The sequence below is a fragment of the Drosophila guanche genome, unplaced genomic scaffold (genome assembly GCF_900245975.1).
Source record: "Drosophila guanche unplaced genomic scaffold, DGUA_6, whole genome shotgun sequence".
In the NCBI taxonomy this organism is placed as follows: domain Eukaryota; kingdom Metazoa; phylum Arthropoda; class Insecta; order Diptera; family Drosophilidae; genus Drosophila; species Drosophila guanche.
The window spans coordinates 8439514-8462378 of NW_022995743.1; the positions used below are offsets into that span (position 1 = coordinate 8439514).

General features: G+C 40.7%; 1 protein-coding gene across 21 annotated transcripts in view; it reads right to left on the minus strand.

The window, feature by feature from the left end:
- The window catches only part of LOC117591830 (longitudinals lacking protein, isoforms N/O/W/X/Y), a 64391-nt gene that overhangs the window by 9279 nt on the left and 32247 nt on the right, over positions 1 to 22865 (minus strand). For 3 of the 21 annotated variants that reach the window (XM_034285167.1, XM_034285166.1, XM_034285168.1), the window contains exons 6-7: positions 20969 to 21316; positions 18637 to 20866 (exon numbers count right to left, since the gene is read on the minus strand). The exons of 3 other annotated variants lie outside the window; for them this stretch is intronic. In XM_034285167.1, the coding sequence (XP_034141058.1) occupies positions 19659 to 20866; positions 20969 to 21316 (1556 nt within the window). In that variant the 3' untranslated portion in view covers positions 18637 to 19658. Of the gene's footprint in view, positions 1 to 29; positions 1576 to 1877; positions 3215 to 7762; positions 8946 to 10865; positions 12993 to 13126; positions 13165 to 13288; positions 13382 to 16002; positions 17211 to 17834; positions 18018 to 18636; positions 20867 to 20968; positions 21317 to 21766; positions 22257 to 22865 lie in introns of those variants that run through there. 15 more of the 21 variants (XM_034285171.1, XM_034285170.1, XM_034285195.1 and 12 more) reach the window with 15 other exon arrangements.

Below are 22865 nucleotides of genomic sequence, written 5' to 3' on the forward strand. Positions count from 1 at the left end.
TGATTTTGGTGATGAATACAACAAATTCGTTTCAGTTGGACATTTTTATTGGCTGATAAATGATTGGACTAAATGACTTAGCACTAGCAATCAGTATGAATATTAATATGAATAGACCTTTTTAGTTGGTGAAGCATCTGCTCTGCTCTGCAGATCCTATCTGCAAATCCTCTCCGCCTCCGCACACAGTACAGTCCACAGATTTGTCCTAAAAAAAGAGAGAAGCATATTAGTTGTTGGGTTTATGTTTGGTCAAGTAATTCGGATCGATAAGTAAGTGTCGAAGATTCGATTGTAAACATTTATTTATCTTTATTTAAATTACTTTCATATACAAGGTTAATATACGCAGCGATTGGGTTAGGGTTTAAAAGATTACTTTGTGTATGTGTCAGAGTTTAAAATACTTATACGTTGAGCTAATTCAAAATTTGATTCTACAATACACATTGAGCAATTCAACCAGAACTTGATCGTGACTTAGTCCGCTAGCTTAAACGTATGTGGATTACACATTGAGATCGTAACTGTGACTATATTACACTCTTGGGGGGTTTGGGTTTGATTACTCTTTGGATTCATCACACATTACAGTAACGTAACACAACAACAAATGCTAAACACAGACTAGAATTCATGGAGCTCGTACAGTTCAATTTGCCTAATTTCCCCCCATGTGAAGCGCCTCCACAGAATCGGAGTGCTTCTGGTTCATGTGCTTACGCAGATCCGACTTGTACTTGCACTTGTGCGGACAGTGCGGACACTTGAGGGTGGGCTCCACACCGCACTCGTAGTTCTTGTGCCGCTTCAAGGAGCCCTTGATCTTGTAGGTCTTGCCGCACACATTGCAGGCAAACTTGCTGTCGTCCAGTCCGAACTCGCCTGAAACTTGCTGAAGTGTCATGGTTGTGGCAGCATGAAGATTATTTCCCAGTCCATTAATGTACAGCTTCTCGTGATGTGCGTGAGCGTCTTCATCATCGTGCATCTTCTCCTCATACTCATCGTCGAGCATGTTCTCATGTGAATCAACTTTCATGGCAGCCAGTTCGAGCTCACGCTCGGCATCATCCGCATCGGCTAGCAAGAGGCCAGACTCATGACTGGACACCACAGCAGTGCTGGCCATGCTGGATGGTGCCATTGATATGCTGGTGGCTCCATACTGCATCACATCGCGCAAGAGCATCTTGTCCTCCAGCCGGGAAGTGTCTATCTTGATGTACTCCTGCCTCGCCTGCGCCGGCTGGATGGTCAGGTGGTGGCGCTGTGACTGCTGCTGTTGCTTCACTATCTGTATAGTGGTTGCCTGGGGCTTGTGCAGCAGGCTGGTGGTGTTTGTGTTCGTGGTGGCATTCTTGGTGAGCGTGGGTATCGTGTACTGAATGTTGCCCACCGGGTTGCCCAGATCATCGGGCGGCAGCTCCACCACCACCGTGGCCCCAGACAGAAGTCTCGATCCACCGCCATTGCTCAAGCTGGCACCAGTGCTGAGAGTCTGGTTGGGCGAATGGCCTCCAGTGGCACTGGAAATTGAGTAGGGCACTGTCTCCAGAATGGTCCAGTAGCCATCTGCAAATAGTGTGAAACAAGAAAGAGTTTGGTTAGTAAGCCGCTGGCTGAGCAACTCAAGGTTCTGGTATATAATTACTTGTAGCATTAACAAGTGTCTTAGCTGGCTGCGGGACCCGTCCAATTTGTTTGGGGATTGGTGGAGTGTGGGTTCAAGGATGGTGTGGATTATAAACTTGGGCTTGTTTGGGGTTTTTTTTGTTGCTGTAACGCATATATGATTCTGTTGCTTTATTCTTAAACGCTTGCATTTACAATATACAATAAAAAGTACACAAATTCTTGGTTAGCTCGTACTCAGATTTTGTAGAACCGAGAACTATATTTATAGGCGTATACGTAGGCACATACTATAGAATTTTAAATGTACAACTGAGGAATATTCACGTTGAAAAAGTGGCAAATAAATGGCGCTTTAAGTCTTTGATTGCTTCACATGCGAAAGCCTTAATTGCTGGCAAGAATATATTTGAGTTTGAGAACACCAACCACAGTAGAACTAAGTATATAATTGTCCCATATGTCTGCATATGGGGGGTATGTATTTATGTATATGTACTCTAATATGGTGCATGTACGTATGGGTATTTATGTATGTTTGTATTTAAATAAAATGGTCTTGGACCGATTCGGCTAACTTAGGCATAACTCAACATAAAGAAAGTAAAACGAGAGAAGAGTTAAAAACGGAATGCGCTCAGAGAAATTGATTGTCAGTTAAAAGTTCTTTAAGTAAGTTGTGCAGGAATGTGGACAGGCTGGGAGTGCCACAAAGATGGGATCGGTTGGTGTGTTGGTGGATGCGGGTGCGGGTGCGGGCACAAGCACAAGCACAGACACGGGCACCAGTACGCATTGGAGGTAGCTACTACTTGGACAAGCAACTATTGTCATTATTCATTTGGTAAACATTTCACATTACGCCTCTCGATATGCTGCTCCTCGGCTCAGCATCATTATCCATCATCGTCGTAGTCGTCATCGTCCTCGTCGCTCTCCTGCATGGGCACAGCCGTAATGGTCAGATCGCGACCAGCAAAGTCAAAGTTGATTTCACACAATGCTGCGGCCACATCGCTGTCCATTCCCCCACCATCGTTGTCCCCATCCTCAGCATCTCCGTCCCCATCGCCATCGCCATCGCCGTCCCCATCGCCAGTGGCCTCGTCATTGCTCATGTCATCCTCATTGCGTATCACATACAGACTCTCCTCATCGTCGCGAGCCTGCTCATAGAGCATGCAATGCTTGCGCTTGGCGTGGCGTAGCACGTGATCCTTGCGCCGCGAACGGTACTCGCAGGACACGCACTTGTATTTCTTTTGCTTCAGGCAGTACTTTCGCACGTGCTCCTGCAGCTTCTGCGGCGACTTGTAATAGCGATTGCAGTGCTTGCACTGCATAAAGGAGTCGCGGGAGAGGCCCGCACTGGGATTGGAGGTACGCAGGTTGCTGCCCTGATTGCTGCTCGTCGTTGTGGTGGTGGCATTGGTGGCGTTGGTTTTGGTGTTGGTGTTGGTGTTGGCGTTGGCTCCACTACTGTTGTTGTTGAGATAGCCATAGTAGTCGTCGTGACTGGCGGTGGCACTCGTTGAGGTGTCCACGCCCAGGAGACTGCCCAGTATGGGATAGATGTCTGCTGGTCAGCACAGCACGGAGGTGACAAAACAAAAAGTAGAACAAAACAAAATCAAATTAATGGCGGCCAAACAACTGATCAAACATCAACTTAAGCTATGTCAAAATATAGTTTAATAAAATCATATAGAGAACTTAGTGTTGTTTGGCTACTACCCAAAAGGCGGCACAGATGACGATGATGATGATGAAGAAGGCGGTGGTTGTGATGTGGTTCATTGCAGTTGATGGAGTGTAGCTTATGATGATGATGATGATGGTGACTGATAATGATGGTGTGTGTGGTGACGGTATGGTATGGTTGACACACTCCCCAGAGAGCTACGTGTACGCACATATACAAAAGCCACACAAGCATTTCTATAAACAAAAACTTGGAAACTAGATAATATATATACAGAACAAAAGGAAAAGAATAAATCACAAAATCAGATGTTGGTTGGTGTCGTTGGTGGGTTTTTCAAAACTACAACAATACAGCAAATCAAATTACATTTATCATATATTTTGTGTTATATAACTATGATCTGTTTTGTTTGTTCACTCTTCAATACAATAGCAATGTTAGGCATGTGAGGGGCCGGCCAGCCAAGGGTCTTCGGTCTCCTTGAAGTTGATCCGTTATTATCCACCTAGAAGAAGAGAAAAATGTATATTAGTTCAGGGTTTTCCAAGAGATTCATTGAGAAATGAAATACATTCTCTTGATGAGTGCTGAAAGAGGAAACCATGAGGGGAAAGGGGAAATAGTCAAAGAGATTTGTTAAATTATCGTGTTTTTCTTTTTCGTTTTCTATCATTGAATATATTTTTTTTAATTTAATTTTTATTTGTTGGTTGGTTTTTGCCTGTTTACTTATAACAATTAGATCGTTTTACTTGTTTAACATTTAAAATAGTTTCACAAATTTTGTTTAAGGCGTTTCTCGGCTTTATACACAATTACATAATTAAATTTACTCTGAATTCGTACTAGATTTAATTCGTTTTGTTAAATTGGTTTAAGCACACTTTTCATAGTCTAACTGGCATTTTGAATGTCCTTTGTTTCGTTAGATCTTTTGTTTGTTTTTTTTGTTTACTGTGTAAATATATTGGTATCTCTTCTCAATTCGTTAATCTAAATTGCAGTGCAAAAGCAATTTGGTTTTAGTTATTTATGTATACAATCCTTATTTTTTTTTTTCTTCTTTTGATTTTGTAAATTTTTGTATTGGCGAAAACTAAGCTATGGTACACTCGTTACAACTCGAATCGGTTGGTGTTTCATGCTTCAACATTAACTATTCGTGAAGCGTGCGTCAACAGCAATTAACATCCATTTCTCATTGTTTTTGTTGTATCTGTTTGCTTTTCGTTATCCTATGGCTAATATATTACTTGATTTTCTTGTGTTTGCGGTGTGCTTTGAATGTAGTTCCCCATTTTCGTTTGCACTAGATTTTTGCAGCAGTAGAAGAGAAATAATAGTACTATAAACTAAAGAAATAACGAACAGAAAATGATTCTTAATAGAGACAAACAAAATATCCGATTTTCTTAAATTATACATGTGTTTGACTGTATTATGTAGGTGTTTTTATGTGAGTGTGTGTGTGTTTGTTTGCTTGAAAAGAAAGGCCCTCTTCTTATTTCCGTAACCGCCTGTTGCCCACCCACCCACTCTGCTCTCTCCTCTGATCTGCCCTACTGTTCCACGCTTCGCTACGTTTCAATCACAATTAATCACATCGATCCATATATATGCATATATATGTGTGTATGTATGTATGTATGTTTGTATGTATGTAGCTATATATACATAGATATATATATATATTTCTTTATATATAATTTTACATTCACAGCTCCTAGTTTACAACGTTTTAAAAATGTGTATTTTTTGTGTGTGTTTGGATGTTTATAAATCTTTGATATTATAATTATTAACAGAAATAATAAGAATACATTAGTAGAAAAAGAGTTATCTGGGTTAGTACAATTTCTCGAAAAATATTTCACTTTTTCTTGGATGTATTTATGCTTGCTTTACATATCAAACGGATAGATCGTATCCAACTTTTCGCCCCTGTACCCGTACCCAAAATAAATTTGCTCAAACTTATTTGTTTGCCTATGTGCTAGCTAGCTGTCTGTGTTGTGTTTGGGTGTGTGTGTGTGGGTGTAAGGGGGTTTTGTGTTAGTAAATTGTTTGTTAATCAAATTATATAGAAATTTATCACATGCTTTTCTTTACACTTTAACTATACGACTCGAAAGTTTGCCATTATGGGGCCACATCGGCCTCGGCTCGTGTCTGTCTTGCATTTTCTTTCTTTTCCTCATTTCTCTTGTACGAGTAGAGTATATGGTTCAATTCGAGTCCATCACATGCGCTGTTGATAAATTATAAAATAGGTGTGACGGATGGACATCCATCTTCTTCCCTTTCTTATATTTTTGTTGTAACGTAAAAAATTAGATGTTTCCGCTTAGAAAAGTAGTTAAAAATATTATGCTGTATAGATAAATAAGAACCACAACCTTAATAGACAAAAAGTTACATAAATCGCGTTTCAATAATTGGTTATACAAAAAGAAAAACGGATACAAATTGTGAATTTCGTGTGGTGCACATCGATCTTCGTGTTCTATAACAATTGATAAGCAGAACTCTAGAATCTGACTAGCGCAACAAAGCGACTATAAAATGTAGGTATATAATGTTTATAAATATTAATCCAAGCAGAAAACCAATGGAAAACTTTTCAAAATTGTCAACGAATTCAAATTTAAACATTTTTCCTCACCTAATTCGAATACTGACCGATATGAATTTTGTTTTGTTTTTTTTCTTTGTCTCTTAATAATGTGAACAAATCCTTTATATATTTTGAGTTGGTATTTAATTTGTGCCAGTTTGTTGTCTGTAGATTAATTAAGATCTTTATCACATTTTTTGTGTGGCACAAACTGCTGACAAAAAACTGTAACTTAATTTTGTTGAAGTTTTTAAACTTGAATTTACATTTAAAATTGTTTTTATGTTTAATTTTTAGGGGTATTAGGTTGAAGTACCTAAGCAACTCTGTTATACATTTAAGCTCTTTCTTTTGTTTATCAACAATTATAAAAGTGTTAGTGTGTGTGTGTGTGTGTGTGTCTATATGTCTGTGTGTGAAACTCCGCCGATATCTAGAACTATATATAATCGTAATCGTATCGTTTTATAACAAGACTTCTCCACAGCTTTCACTCGTTTCTCAATTTAGACAACAAAATAATTACATATGTTAGGAGAAAATATACAATGTTATGATTACTATTAATTACAATGAGGACTATATTCTTTATATCACATACCAATTTATTTTTCTGACTGTGACTCGATGCGAGTTTCCCCAACCCATTTACATTGCCAATTCCCTCTTGCGACCCTCTTCCATGCTCTTCCATACTCTTCGCTCGCACTTGTACATGCTGTTCATGCTTTAATGTTATTTAAAAATAATTAATAACTGATTTTTGTTTCGTCTTAAATTTGTTTGCCTTGTGTAGAGAAGCGTCCCCGCACCCGCCCCCGCCCAAAGCCACACATATTTCATTTCGTTTTTCTCTTTTTTTGGTCAAATTAAAATTCCCGCTATCACATATCGTGGTTCATAATTAAATAATAATTTTAAAAAATTTCATGGAATGAGCACAAGATAAATTAATAAAATTTCTGTGTTTCTTTGCTTTTTGAAAAAAGAGTAGATAGAGATCGTTGAGTTTCAACTACTAGCTATAATTTGTTATATTACTATATACTCGCAGTATGTACCATGCATTCCTGTGGCTTTTGGGGGTGCGTGGTCCTAAGCAAACCATCAAACTGTTGGCAAAGTTTCAGTTTGTGAATATAGACAAACGAAAACATGTGAAAAAATGAAGAACAACGATTCTTTTATCTGAAGTTTTTTTGTTGGTTTAGTTTTGTTTTAGTTTTTTTTTTTTTTTGGTGCGCGTAAAATGTTGCACTAACGCCTTGCCTTCAAAGCGGACTAACTTACGGCCTACCTCTGACTCAGACTCCGATACCGACATTTGACTGCGACTGTAACTGCCGTATATCGGTCTACTTTTAATGGTTCCTTTCGTTGAACTAACCTAAGGCGCGTGAGAGGTCGCTGCACTAGAAATTACACTAAAATTAATGTGAATGTTTTTTGCGTTTGCTGCTGCTACAATAAAATGCATAACTTTCCCTATTTTTTCTATATTTTCACCGCAATCAAGAAAAAATTCATTGAGATCATTGAGTTTTCCAAAGGACTTATACATCATGCAACATGCGGCGCGCCTTGCGCACTCTCACGCGCCCTCTCAAACAATTTGCTCCTTAGCTCTGCCAATTCGAAAAAATAATTAATTGCTGTTGTTACTGAACAAAAAAAAAACACAAAAAAAAACAATTAATAAACGATAATGAGCTAAGAATTAGGATTGGTTAATATTCCATCTGTATATACATAGTTACGAGTTAGTTATCTGTATATGGATATATTTTGATGTATATACATATATAAACGTATATGTAAAAACGACTATATTTTTCAAGATCATTTGGAAAATTATATAAAACCGCACTCTGGACTGGACTGGACTGGACTGTGGTTAGGACTCTGACTGAAGCTGAACTGACACTAAGCCCTGACCCTGACCCTGACCCTGAACTCGAACCTGAACCTAAACCTGAGCTTTGCTGCGCCTTTAAGCGATCATATTCTGGCTGTTGGGGGGCTGTTGGTCCTAGTTAGATCCCAGATCTGGGTCAACAGCAACTAGTTGTTTGAGAGCCTGGCGTCGTGGATTGCCATTGCAGCATTTGTTGTATCATCGATGTTGGTGAGTGCGCATGTGCAGCACAAGATTGTGTTTGTGCTTCGACTTCTTGTGACAAATGGGGCACTCGAATTTCGGTTCCACGCCGCACTCGAAGCGCACATGGCGGTTTAGGCTATGCGGCCTGGCGTAGGTGTTCCCACATCTATCGCAGGCGTAGGCACCGCCACCACCTCCAGTCCCACTGGTGCTCCAATTGCCACCCGATCCACCGGCTGCAGCTGCCACTGCTGCAGCCGCCGCTGCTGCCGCCGCTGCGGATGTAGATGCTCCACTTGTGGAGGAGGCACTTGTGTTGTTGGATGCCAGCCCAGCAGCTGTCGCAGCGGCAACCATGGCAGCAGCAGCAGCGGCATTGCTCGATGGGTCCGACCCGGAGGTAGCTATCATACCCACGCTGCTGCTGCTGTAGCGGCGCGTTGGTGTGTCTGGGCGTGCCACTGAGCCCGTTCCAGCTGTGTAAATCAGCTGTGGCAGTGGACGACTATGCGGATGTTGCAGATGTGGGTGCGGGCCCAGGGACAGGGAACTGGACCCTCCGGCATGGGCAGCGGCCAGCAGTACTTTGGCAAAGTCCATGCGCAGGTCGCAGGGCTCCATGCTGTCCTCCTCTTCGTTGCTGTCGTCGTTGTCTCCGTTGCCTTGCCTGAGTTGCGACTTGGGCACCAGCGGGTGTCCTGTGCAGTGCGTGGGAGTGGTCTGGCCACTGTCGATCCGGAGGTCGTGCTCGTTGTGGTCGTCCAGGCTCGCACTCGGCTCAAACTTGATAACGCCCATGGGCGTGGGCGTTCCGATGGGACTGGTGTACGGACTGGTCTTCAGGCCGATCAGGCCATAGCTCCTATGTGTGGGTGACAAACGGCCAGAGTCTGGGGAGAATGGGTGAGACAGAAAAGCAGGGAAACTATTTTAGTTTTTCATATATTGTGCGACAATTTTCAAAAGATTGCATGTCTCCTCTCTAGATGGAAATTATAAAAAATACCTAAAACTAATTGGAAGTAAATAAATAATTAAGGGGTTGGTTTACCGTGATTTTGTATAGTTTTTTGTTGGTTTTTTGTTTGTTATATGTTGGCTTTAGTGAGAGATATGATGCTATGGTTTGGATTGGACTGGAGTGGACTGAACTTGTGAGTGTGTGTGTAAATTTGTGCTGATGTGTGTGTATCTTGTGTGTGTTGTGTGTGTGAGCTTTGCTTGTGAGTAGGCTGTAAAGTAAATGTATTATTAAATATTAAATTAAAACACAATGAGTACAATCATAAATGTGAAGAGAATAATTTGAGAGCTAAGCAAAAACAAAATTTAATTATCAATTAAGTTTTGCTCAAGTTACAAGTGAGAAATGGTTACAAATATTCTCTATAGGAATGCGGTGGTTTGGTGGTTAGTGACAAAAACGCTTAATAATAATAATAGAGAGGGGATAGGACATATAACTCGATGAGCTTGGATACAGAACAGCAACAGGATAACCGCTTCACAGCTTCCTGGTCATAAAGTGCATTGTTCTGGTTTTTTTTTCAATTATTTTTCATAAATAAATACGCATGCAATATTAAAATGTAGGAAACAAAACTTAAAAGATTATAAATAAATAAGTTGAAAAGATTTTGATAGAAAAATGGGTATTTATCAAATACAATTCTATACAAACTAAGTTGGTTTTCGTTTTCTCATTTTCATATTTTAATTTGTAGATAATTAAATGCTAGATAGTAGATATATTAATTAGATAGATGTATACGCTTCACAATCGCTAGGAGAAGACAGGTAGAGGTAGAAGAAACTTAAAGTTAAACCTTCGGCAATACAAACGAATGGAATATGAACAAAAAAAAGAGAACAAACTACAAATCTAGTTCCATACATAGTCATATAGATATAGTTACTTTGTCTAACAGATACATATATGTATAAGGTCTAGAAAGGATACATAGTTATGCATATCTATGGGTTTTTTTTTATAGTATTTATAGTAAATATTTGTATGTTGTAGTAGTTAAGCATGCAAACAACAATAAGAGGGAGAGGCAACACCATAACTGCGTTGTTTGGCTGTCGTTCATCAGGCAACATCACATCATCATCAATAACATCACATCACATCCATCCACCTGAAATAGAGATCTGATTAGTATGGATTCATAGCAGGGGTACAAATGCCTAAGACTATGTTTCGGAATGAGGGTAGGGAGAGGTGGTGGCGAATGATGTGTGGAATATCTGTGGATCTTTGTCTGTGGATGGCATGGAAAGGGAATGAGAAAGAGAAAGTTCTATAGAGAGGAATATTTGTAGTTAAAATAAATACAACTTCAGTGTTTGGTATTTGGTTTTTGACATTTGCTTTTAATTGTATTTCGAAATTTCTTTGATTTTTGTGTTGGGTTTTGGTTTAAATACATTTTGCCGGCAATGTTATTAATAATGGTAATACAGAATCTCTCTCTTGCAGGTTTATAGAGGTATTTGTTCCTTTTCTTTCTTTCATTTTTCATTTTTCATTTTTCATTATTCATCTTTGGTTTGGGGTTTACATTACAATTTGGTAGGGAAATCTGATGGGAGGAACAACAGTAGACTTATATCGCCTGTCCTTTCCTGTGTTTCTATTTTCAGTGCCGGTTCTCAGATTCGTGATTCTGTTTGTTTAAATCTAACAATTTCAAAGCATACTCGCGTACATGCGCTGATATTTCGAATTAATTTTGTAAACATTGTCATTATCAATTATCAATTATAATTTGTGTCTAAATTGAAAATATTATTCCGTTATCGTTTTGTTTTGACTAGATAATCGTGTTTATAGGTAATAATTATTATATAAGCATAACTTAATGACCAGAAATCAATCTTTAAAATGTTTCTAACAAATTAAAAAGCTATTGCGTATGCAAAACGTAAACGTATAAAACCGAAAATACATATTAATATTAAGTATCTTTAGAGGGGCATTTGCTTTATGCCCATGCCATGCATATAGTTAGGGGGTCTTTTTATTTCCATACTTAATACAAAAGTATCCGTTTTGGTTCACAAATGTTGCTGTGACGACTAGTTCAAGTAATTTTCTTGTTTGCATTTTTTTTTTGGTTTGGTTTTTCTTTTTCTTTTTTTTTCTGGGAAAAAATGTACACATATTTATATGTTTTTAAGTTTGTCGTGAGAATTGTCTAAAGCAATACAATCATTTTTTTGTTTGTTTTATCTTTTTGTTCTTGGTTGTTGTTTTGTTTTTTTGTATTGCAATCTATTTCTAATATTTTCCGTATTTTTTCTGCGTCCGTGTCTGGGCCCAACGGCATCGCTTGGCTTGCCTAACGAAAGGAAAGATTGGGGAAATATCCAAGTAGTCTGTTTCAGAGATCCACTGTGAGAAAACTCAAGATGAAGGCGTAACTAAAATTTGTACTAAGAGAAGATGTTCCAAAGCGCTCAGACTCAGCCGTTGCCCAGACTCACATAATTTGGATTTTATACAAGTCCAAATCTCTCTTAAACACTGTCCTGCTGGAATACCAAGGTGTAGGTGCTGCTGTTGCTGTTGTTGTTGTTGCTAATGTTGCCAACGTTACTGGTGGGCACACCAAGCGGTGGCGGTGGAACGGACTGCGGTTTCTTGTCCTCATCGCCGGCATCCTTCTCGCGGTCACGGCACTTCGTGTTGAGATGCCGCTTCAGATTACTGTGCACATTGGTGGCATAGCCGCACATCTTGCTGCAGAAATAGCGTGGAGGCAGACCGCACTCGTTCTTCAGGTGACACTTGAGGCTGTTCTTCCACTTGTACGTGCGGTTGCAGTTGCGGCACACCCACGGCTTCTCAATGTCAGCGTTGTAGATCATGTCGGCGGAGTGTTCCAGGGACTCTTTGCGTGTGCGCTTGTTTTGGACCAGGATGCGGTAGCGGTTGTCGTCCGAGTGGGACCAGTGAAGATTCAGGTTCTGCGCATCAATGGGCAGGCTCATCTTGTGGCCCAGCAGCGTGGAGTTTGCCGTGGTGATGCTGGCCCCGCTGCTTGTGCCAGCGGTCGACGCATTCATGTGATTGGGCCCCGAGATTGTAGTGATTGTGGCTGGTATGGTGGGCAGCTTGATCTGCAGCGATTGACTGGTGGGTTGGAGCTGCAGATGCTGCAAGTGCTGCTGCTGTTCGAGCAGTTGCTGCTGCTGCTGGGCACTGAGCACGATCTTCTTCATGCCCGCCCCTGAGCCTGATTTCTGCTTCTCGTTGGACTGTTTAGCGTGCTTCTGGGTGGCCGCAGCTGTTGTCAGCAGATCATCATCATCATCATCGTTATCCATCAGATAGCTATCCTCGAACTCTTCGTTCTCGATTTTCACCGCATCGTAGGTCCAGGACAACGGACTGGCCAGCTTCAGATCATAGTCAAAGGTGTTTTCATCGTCAATGGCCTCGTTGCAGACGGCCTCGTCCCCATTGATCGACATGTTGTCGGGGTTCTCGATCTTCACAATCACCTCAGTCATGGTCTCATCTATGCTGTCCAGCTCCACACCAGCAGCAGCCAGAGCAGCAGCCGAAGCTGCATCCACATTGCAGTTGCTCGAAGAGCTCTTCTTGCCACCATTGGCCGGTGTGATGCAGGCGATTGTTGTGCGTCCAATGCTACCGATACGGGTCACCGTCTGAGTCAGTGTCTGGGTCACATTGCTCTTGCTGATGTTGTTATTTATATTGTTGCTATTCGAGGTGGCGGCCTTCTTGGCTGCTGCTGCTGCTGCTGCGGTTGCGGCTGCGGCTGCCACCACTGTTCCTGTTGACACTGCTGCTGCTGCTGCCGCTGCTGCCGTCGTCGTCGTCGTCGTCGTCTTGATGGGCGTTGATGTCTTGTTAGTGGTTTTAGCATCGCTTTTGAGTGACTTTTTAGACTGTGTTAGTTTGTCTGATGTTAGTTGTGTTTTATTTTGTCGTTGTTAGTCATGAAATAGAAATTCAGAATGTAAGTTAATGCTTTGTTTAGGGAATGTGTTCACATATATGTATATATACAACAAGTAAATCATATATAAAAACTCATGATGTGTCTGTGTGTGTTCAGCAACAAAAGAAAATGAAGACTGTAAAAGAAAAAATCGTTATAAAGTTCAAAACGCAGTAAAACAAAATCGTAACAACAAGTGAAACAAATCAGGGATCGGATCAAAGTAAAATGTGAATATCAATTGGTGTGCATCAAAATACCTGTTGTGGTTTCGTCAGAGCTCTTCCCAATGACGGACTGATCGGCCAGCATGAGCCAGTTGCGCACACGTATCCGGGACTCTCCGCTTTCATCTGGAAACACGTGAGACAGCATTGGAAATTACGTTAGTAAACATAAATTAATATCAGAAATTCTATAGCTTATAGTATCGATTGATGTGTGTGCCTAAACTGAATGATTCCTAACCTTTTTTTTTTTTAATTTTTGATAGAGTTAATAATTTGTGTGTTTGTAAATGAAGAGTTTCCAAAAATGAAATAAAACTTTATAGTGTCTTAAAATAATAATTATAATACTTACAAGCAGTAAATAAAACGCTACAAAATCTGTGTGTGAAAATTAAAATATAAATAATTTATATATTAACGTAAGAATATTTACTAAATAGATCGATAGAATTCATAGATCTAGAAACGCACACGAAGGCACACAAGTTTTGTTTCTTTTGCGTTTTATTACATGGAATTGTATATTTTTCACATTGAATTTGGGTTTTTTTTTTCTCAATTTACAAAAATAGTTTTACAAACAGTTTATAGAAGAAATTAAATTATATATTTTATATATATAAGGGTATGCTACTTCTGTTGCTTTAATGAGTATTTGTCATCTTATTAAGTTTTATAGTTTTATATATTTAAAACTACACATTTTATATATGTAAATCTGCGTTTTCCTATTGTTCAACAATATTACATTCGAAAATTTTGAATTTTCCCACCTGTCCTTGCCAGAATGTTTTCGTTCACAAATTTCCCTTTCGTTTATTCTTCATTGCATAAAGAGACGCTAAACTTAGCCCAACACCGCGATAAAGTAACCAATGTTTTTTTGTTTTTAAAAAGAGTTTTAGTTTCTTAAAGAAAGTATTTTTTTATACATATGTATGTAAGCATTCGAGATTTTCCATCGTCTCCGCCTCCGCCTCCGCCTCCTCTTCCTCCTCCTGTTTTTCGTTTCGTTAATTAATTTGTAATTACTCATTTAAATCATAATTTTTGTTGCACAGTTTTACTGGCCGCACATATCCGTTTTGGGGGTTTCATATCTGCTTTGTGAATGTTTGGAGTTGTCGTTGTAATTAAAGCTTAATAAAATCTTCTATGGAATGTATTTCGTTGTAGTGGAAAGCAAGATATACAAAAAATAAATTAAGCTTGACTACTTATGAATGTGCTGAGTAATAAACATACATATTAGTTATCACACACATTCGTATCGTATTTATAAGGTATCAAAAAAATAATAAATAAAGTGCATGTGACGTATTTGTGGCGGTGTTCTGTTGATTGTTGTTTCCGTTTTTATGTTTTCTGTAGTTGTAGTTGTGTGGTTGTCGTATTTTCAGTAGCTCAGCTACTTGATCTTTTCTTTGCTTCTTGGTTTTTTGAGTTATTAAATTGGGATTCCCCCACTCCCTCCAACTAAGTACCTGAGTTTAAATGTCTGAAAAGCATTTAAATCCTCCTTCACTTGACTTTTACTTAAATTCCTGCCTTAACCTACTCTATATGGCTTTACACAGTTACGAACGTTTTGCTTATCGTAGATTTTTAAATTACAATTTAACGCGAATTGCTTCTGGTTTGCATCCATTCGTGAAGGCACTTTCTTCGTTGACTACCAAACGCGCTCTTACACCCTCCTATCTCTCTCTCTCTCTCTCTCTCTCTCTCTTACACTAAGTCCTATAAATTGTGTGTTTTTTGAGCTTAGTCCATGTGGTGTTTAGCCTAAGACATCGTCATAATAGCAAATATTTCAACTTGAGGTAAATTGTTGTTTAAACAGGCTAATTACTGACTGATTGACTGACTGATTTACTGACTGACTGACTGACTGACTGACTGACTGACTTTGTGTGTTTATGGGAACCTGGTCTGAATCTGTTTGGCACTGCAATAAATAACTATAAGTTCCACAGGATTCTATCTCTTCATCCATGTACAGCCATCTAAAAAGAAGCTCTGCCATGAGCTTTCGATGAACTCCCATGTGGACCGTTTCAATATCTTGAGGGTTAATGCATTGTTTATGTCTGTACTGTATCTATTATGGTGCTCTGAAATGAATATTTATCGATTCAACTACAGCTACAGGCAAAGGTTAGGGTGAAGAGTACCATTCTGGGCTGGTAGATTGCTCGTTTGCCTTTCCTTAGTAATATCTTAATATGGTCTGAGTTTTCGTTACTTTTTCATCTTACATATCCACTGAGTTGGCTGCTGCTACGACTACTGCTTCCTGGCTATACGTCCTTTATATATATGTATACGATGCATATGTCTATATATGTATATTTGTATTTAGTCCTAGGCTAAACTATACTTCTTTAATCCTAAACTGTTTCATTGTACACTTTTTGTCTTTTTCTTCTTTCGTTTTTTGTGTGGAATGTTTGCAATTTTCAAATTGTTTTGTTTTATATTGTGTAAAATCATTTTACTGATCACGTTGCTGTTGCTGTTGCTGTTGCTCCAAGTTGTAGAGTTTATAGATTTTCAAATCGGTTTTTGTGTAAAAAATTAATAACAAATAACAAAAAAAAAGTATAATATGTGAAATGGCGTAAATGTTTTTTTTGTGTGCTTTGCAACAAATTGTTTTCGTTCTCACGAACGAACTTGGTTTTTTCGAAACTTTTCAGGCATCTTAAAACACTATTTCATTTTCATTTTCGTATTTTGTTTTGTTTTTTGTTTGTTTGTTGCTGGTTTGCTTTTTAAGATTAATTTGGCACACTGATTCAGTTTTCCCGAGAGCTTGGTGTGTGATTTCTTGCTTTACATAATTTTCTTCCATCTTCCATTTGATAATCTGATCCCTGATTCTGTTAAGATTTAGTTTCCTTCATCGTACTCGTAATAACTGCTCAACTTTAACTCTTTATACACAATCACTTGTACTTCATTTATGAGAAGTGCGGATGCAGCTCCGTGGCACTGGCCAGGGCAGCCGCTGCAGCCGCCGCCACTGTTGCCGCAGAGACTCCTCCTGCGCCTGCTCCACCCAATCCACTGCTATCGCCATCCAGGGCTGCAGAGCCAGCGAAGCTTTTCACGTCCTCCAGCTTGAACTTCTCCTTGTGCATGCGCTCCATGTGGCGGCCGATGTGCATCTTCTGCTTGGCTCGGTATACGCAGAAGGGACACTGGAACTGCGGTTCCTTACCGCACTCCCATTTCTGGTGGTTACGCAGCGAGGACTTCAGCTTGTAGACACGTCCGCAGACTGGGCATGGGTGTCCAGCACCATTATCGGCTCCGCCCGCTGATCCATTGTTATTGCCATTGGATGGAGTCGCACTCGATCCGGCGCCAGCTAGTCCGACCACCGATCCGCCACCGCCACCGGCCCCTGCCGTACTCCCGCTCATCAGATTGTTCATGGCGCTAATGCTGTTCAGGAGGTTGATATGGCAAAGTCCAGCTGGGCCTCCAACATCCGCAAAGGTTACGGCTCCACCCAGATTGGCCTGGTAGTCGCTGCTGTTGCAATTTCCGGAGCTGGCCTGATCCTCGCCGTAGCTCAGATCGGCACCAGCCGCTGCCGCCGCTTGCTTCTCGGCCACCGCCTTGAGCATCAGGGAAGTGGCTTCCTCCTCGGTCAGGTGCTTGAGCTTGCCACCACCGCTGGTCTTGTGATGCTTTCCGCCACTATTGCTGCTGTGGTTACGCGGCGTAGAGGCGGCAATGGGTTCGCTCTTGGGCACACAATCTATGGGCGTCTTTTGATCACCGAGCGGCTCCTTGAGGACCAGGCCCATGGGTTGCTTATCCACAGAGAGGTCTGTGGGAAAGACCAGTGGCTGCACGCCTTCGCGTAGGGTGACCAGGGGCATTGCCAGCCGGGCGTTCCACTCGTTCCAGGTGAGTCCCGCAATGCGCGTAATACTCAGATCTAATTTCGGGTTTCGGTATTGGTTTCGGGTATTTGCAAATCGGGTTTAATGTTGATTGATTTATTGTTGTGTTTGTTGAATGTGATTTTGTATTTTGTTTTGGTTTTGTTGGGGTTGTATGTATCGCAGCGCACAACATATGAAAATAAAAACGGGAAAGAAAAACAAAAGAAAAGAACAAAAATAAATAGTAATACTTTTGACTTGGCACAAAAACTGAAAGGAACCTCGACATTAAGTCGAGGCAAAACGATTAAGAACAAACATAACACAGAACGATATGGCGGCAGGGTAGTGGTTATCTTGGGTTAGATCAAGCGCAGAGGGAAAACCCAACACAGAGACACACGCAATTTGGTACGGATGGTGGGAGGGGTTTTTGTTGGTGTTGGGATGAACTTGGAGGATGAGGCACACGAAAGGCAAAATTAAAAAGAGAATTAGTCAAAGCATTTCGAATATATATGTGTGGATGGTTGATGGATACATTTGTATGTGTATAGAAAGCATTAGGATCATGGCAAATGATTGTCAAATTAAAGTACAAATAATAAACATATATACAGAGAGGTAAAAAAAGAAAACTCTTTCAAACAACATTGAGCAATATTGAGGCCAATTAGTGCAGGGTGTAAACGTATTTATTTTTTTAAATAAAAAAAGAGGACAACTAAATTTATTTGAACTGTAGTAGCTGGAGTGCTGCTGGGGTGGGTGTTTTTTTGTTTGTTTGTTGTAGTTTGGTTTTGCTTGAACACATCAATAGACACGGCTGGGAGGTGGTTGTGGTTGTGGTTGTGGTGGATACTGGTTACTGGATACTGGATACAGGTTCAGGTTCGGTTTAAGTCTGGTTACTTTTTAGTGGCATACAGAAACGAACGTTTAGGTCTTGGGCACTTATATGTATATACATAAAAATATATGTACGTAGGGACTATTGGAATAGCAATTGTCTCCTCTCACAACTGTTTTTGCATGTTTTACTTAAGTTTAGCTCGCATTGAGGTACAGCTACATGGCTCCAGGTCGCTCCGTCTTCCTCTCTCCAGCTTCAATGGGTCACCTAAAAGAAGAGAGAAATATATTAGTTAGGCTCGGTTCAGATCATGTGGATCAAGGCAGCCAAGGCAGTTCAGTTGAGCCCCTCTCTGTGGTGGAAATCTCATCGGTCTTCAGGTCACCTGCAAAAAGAAAAATATGTTAGTATAGATTCTGTACAATGCTGCCTGTTCTTGCACCTCTCGCTGGCCACAAACATCAAAGCTTTGCAATTGTTTATTTTTTTATATAATTTTATTTTAGCTTTTTGTTTTTTTACAACTATTCTTTCAAAACATAATTTCTATTTGTTTATATGTATACGTAATAAATGTTGTTTTATATTCAATCGATAAAGTTTTACACACACAAAAACGTTTAAAATGTTTCTTATATTTTTTGTTTTGTTTTTGTTGTTGTTTGAGAAAATATGCTAAAGTGTTGGGGGGGGTGTAAATTTGTAGATAAACAATCAATTTAACTAAGTTCCGCTATTTTTGTCAGAAGGTTTTTGCCTTTTACGATTGCGATCTACCAAAATGGTATTTTAACTGTTTTTTTGTTGTTGTTTTTTTTACATTATTTATAGTAAATATATATTTATATATAAATTTCTTGAAAACAAAGTTCTACAATGTTAATTTTGTAAGCCTCCAATTTAGACAAGTTGGCAATTTTGTATTTTGCAACATTTACACGATAATTTGTCGGTTAGCTCCACTTAAATAGATTACATCAAAATATTTGTGATATTTACGAAACGAAATCTGTGTGCCCTTTTCGCTACGAACCAAAAAAAACATCATCTGCGCTTGGGCCTCGTTGCAGTGGTAGTAAATATTTAAAGTTTCTAGTTGGCTTTGAGAAGACACACACAGAAACACGTTGCTAATTATAATTAATTAATTTGTTAATTCTAATCATACTTTTCATCTAAATTGTTTTGTATATTCTTTGTTATTTCCATGAAAATACTTGCACATTGATTGAACATATTTTTCCTATGATGTTGACTGTTTTGAGGGTTTACGTGTGGTTTTTTGTAATTTTGTAAATTACGATGAATCATACATATAGATATAATATGTCGATATAATAATGTGAAGAAGTCAAAAATTAAAGCCTAAAGAAATTGAATTGAATGCACACAGAGCGGAGTTTTTGTTTCTGTTCTTCCTTTCGAGAACTGGGGAAATGAATTCTCCAACTTAATAAAAATAATCAACAAATAAGAAAGTTAAGATTAAAAAGTATGTAAACAAGAATAAAGGCTGATAAAATTGTAAAAAATATAGAAACTGGTCTAGAAGTCAAAGAACCTCAAAGAATCATTAGTTTGTATTCTCCTCAACATTTATAGGCATAGATACTCACTCCTGCCCATAACTTTCGCTTACTATAGCCGCCTACTTGCGTCCTCGCTTGCTCTCCAGCTGCGGCTTCTCTGGATGATGCTTGCGCACGTGAACCCCGAGATTGCCTCGCTGCTTGGCCTTGTACGTGCAGTAGGGACAGGGATGACACGGCTCCTTGCCGCCACACTCGACATTCTCGTGTCGGCGTAACGTGGACTTCCAGCGGTACTTCTTGCCGCAGTGGCGACAGACATAGCGCGACTCGGGATCATCGCAGGGACCCAGTGATGAGTCGCTCAGCGACAGTTCGTAGGTCATGCCTGAGGGGTCGCCGCCAGCATCGGACTCCTCCTTCATGGGCCGTGTGGTAAGAATGGTGTAGCTCTTGCTGGAGTCATGCATTCCCATCTCCTCGGGCGTGATAGTCTCCACATCCTCCTCCTGCAGCTCGATGCTCGTGTGATGATGGTGATGATGCTGCTGCTGCTCGTGATGGTGATGCTGCTGCTGATCTGACTGCACTACCGTCTGAATGTGGTGCGTCTGCAGCTGTGTGGTATGAATGTGATGCGTCTGCTGCTCGTGCTCATGTTGGTGCACGGTGTGCAGCTCCTGCGGCTCGTGCTCGATTGTGGTTATGTGCGTCTCCCCGCCAGATGTTTGCATATGCTCCGTGATCTCCGTGGGTGCGAAGCCAATGCCAATCTTGGTGCCATCCGGCAGCTCAATGTCATCAATCTCGGCATACTTCACCAGGTCATTGATGATGGACGCCGACGCATTCGGATTGTTCAAATCGATCTCACTAATCTCATACTTGGTGCCATCGGACAGCTCGTGGTGCTGATGCTGCATGGCCTCATGTGTCTCCACTATCTGCAGATTGCTCACCGTCGGCCCAATGATCTTGCCACGCGTGTAGCGTATCCTCGAGGCAATGTTCGGCTTCTGTTCCGTCAACTGCACATTGCGCAGACCCACCAGGTTAATCGTCTGCCCCGTATGGGATGTGATTATGTTTTGTACTTGGGCATGTGTCGGCTGGCCCTGCAGCTGGTGATGATGCTGCTGATGCTGATGCTGATGCTGGTGCTGGGATGTCTGTGGCACTTCCTCGATCTGGATGTGCTGGTGCTCCTGATGCGACTCCTGTGGCACATGCTGTATGATGTGATGTGGATGTATAATGGTCGAGCCTGTGTGTGCATGATGGGCTATTGTCGTGGTGGCTGGTATAATCTTCTTAATGTTGATGAGCTCTGGAATTGCAAACAGAAAGGTAAAAACGTTTGTTAGTATGATCTTCAGTGGTTCAACTGGAGTGTCTGCGTTAGAGATCACTCTTTAGATTCAGTGCTTACCACATTCCGATGAGGGCAGCTTGATGGGAGTGCTGGTGGTCAATGAGCTCAGCGTCGGCTTGACATCTGAGTGTGAGACTGCAGCATTCAGGAGCTCCGTGATGGTGGGCGTTGGCTGTCCAGCCGGTCCAGTGACAGTGACCGCTGCTGTTGTTTGTAGTGGCGATCCCTGATCCTCATCGGAGCCCAATTTCGCCGCCGTAATGTTGCCCAATTTCTTTACATGCAAGACGAACCCGTCCTTGTTCTGTGTGATGACAATGTCGTTGCTCTCCAGCAGGCAGTCGTCCAGCTCGAATTCGTCGGGTGTGCTCTCGGTTTGCTCAGCCTTGTCCTGCTTGTTGGCTGCTGAATCGAATGAGGGGAGTGGGGTATTAGTCAAGTGTTCGTGGAGAACTAGTTTACCGCTTAGTGGAAGTTATGCTCAGCTCAAAAACGTCTTGAATCCTGTCACAAAGCTCTCCTTCTTTAGGTTCGTTTTATTTGTATTTTCATTTTAATTCGTCAAAAACAAGCAATCAATTTTCGGTTTCCGCTGTTTCGTTTTCGTTTTCATTTTCATTTGATTTTTAGTCTTAGCACTAGGTTGATGGTTATTTTATAGGTTGTTTAATGTGTGTGTGTGTGTGTGTGTGTGTGTTGAGTGAGTTGTGTGTTGCTGTACAGCACAATAAAAATGAGAACCAGGACAAACAAAATACCACAGCCAAAAAAAATTAAAGGATAAAAAACCGTGCCCCTATTTATGCTTAACTATGCTTAGGGTCTACAGTAGAATTCAATAATGACACGTTTCAATTTTGGTTACAAATCGTAATTTTTATTAACATTAAGGCACTTCGGCTATCTCTCCTTTCTCTTCTCCCGCTTCTCGTTTTTTTTTCCGCTGCTCCCAGACAACTTACCTGCCAAACCAGAGATCAATTCACACAAAACTATAAAATCTATGTCCTAATTCATATAGCCTTCCGCCCTCCATCCCCCTCGAACAGGCCACGAGCCAGAGCCTGGCTCATGATCGATGGTCCCGCTGATACATCGCTGAACTGCTGCTGCTCCGGATGCTGCGTCTTCACGTGCATATTGAGGCTGTGCTTATAGCGCGCCACGTAGGCACAGTGCCGGCACTTCTCTGTGGGCAGGCGACCGCACTCGTAGCGCAGATGACGCGACAGGTTCTTCTTGTAGGTGTAGGCCTTCTCGCAGCGCGGACAGATGTGCGAGCCGGACGAGGAGGCGAGGTTGTTCAACGAGGTGACCGACTTCACGGACAGCGTCCAGGCGTTCTCTACAAGAGTTGGGAGAAGGAAACGAAATAGGTTAGCGAATGTGTTATTGTTCCAGTTAGAGAGGAAATCAAATTAAATTAAATCTGAGGTACACAAAACTCGGGACATAATGATGAATGAATGCTCTATGTATGATTTATCTATGCATCTATGTATCGAAGTAATATAACCACTACCGTTTCAATCAATTGCAGCGAGCGATAGATAGTTGTAGTAGCGTAAAGACTTGTCATTTCTATTGGTAAAAGCTACGAGAAGACTGCCAAACTAAACTAACCCGTAGGTAAGATAAACAAGTTGTCAAATCTTACCAATCCATGGGCACACACACACTTAACACTTAAACAACACAATACTATATATATAAATGCTATGGTTAGACCAGTAGATTGTGAGCGACAGTATCGCCTCAGCTGGAACAAAAAATCTCACAAATTGTGGCTCATTTTGCTGGCACATCTGTAATTATACAAGGAGAATATGACAATGATTAATTTGCACAGAAACACTTTACAGGCGGGCCCCAATTATCCACAAGGAAAATCAGTAATACAATTATTTTCTTTTCTTTTTTGGGGTTTCAACATTTCAATATCAATCTTTATTAT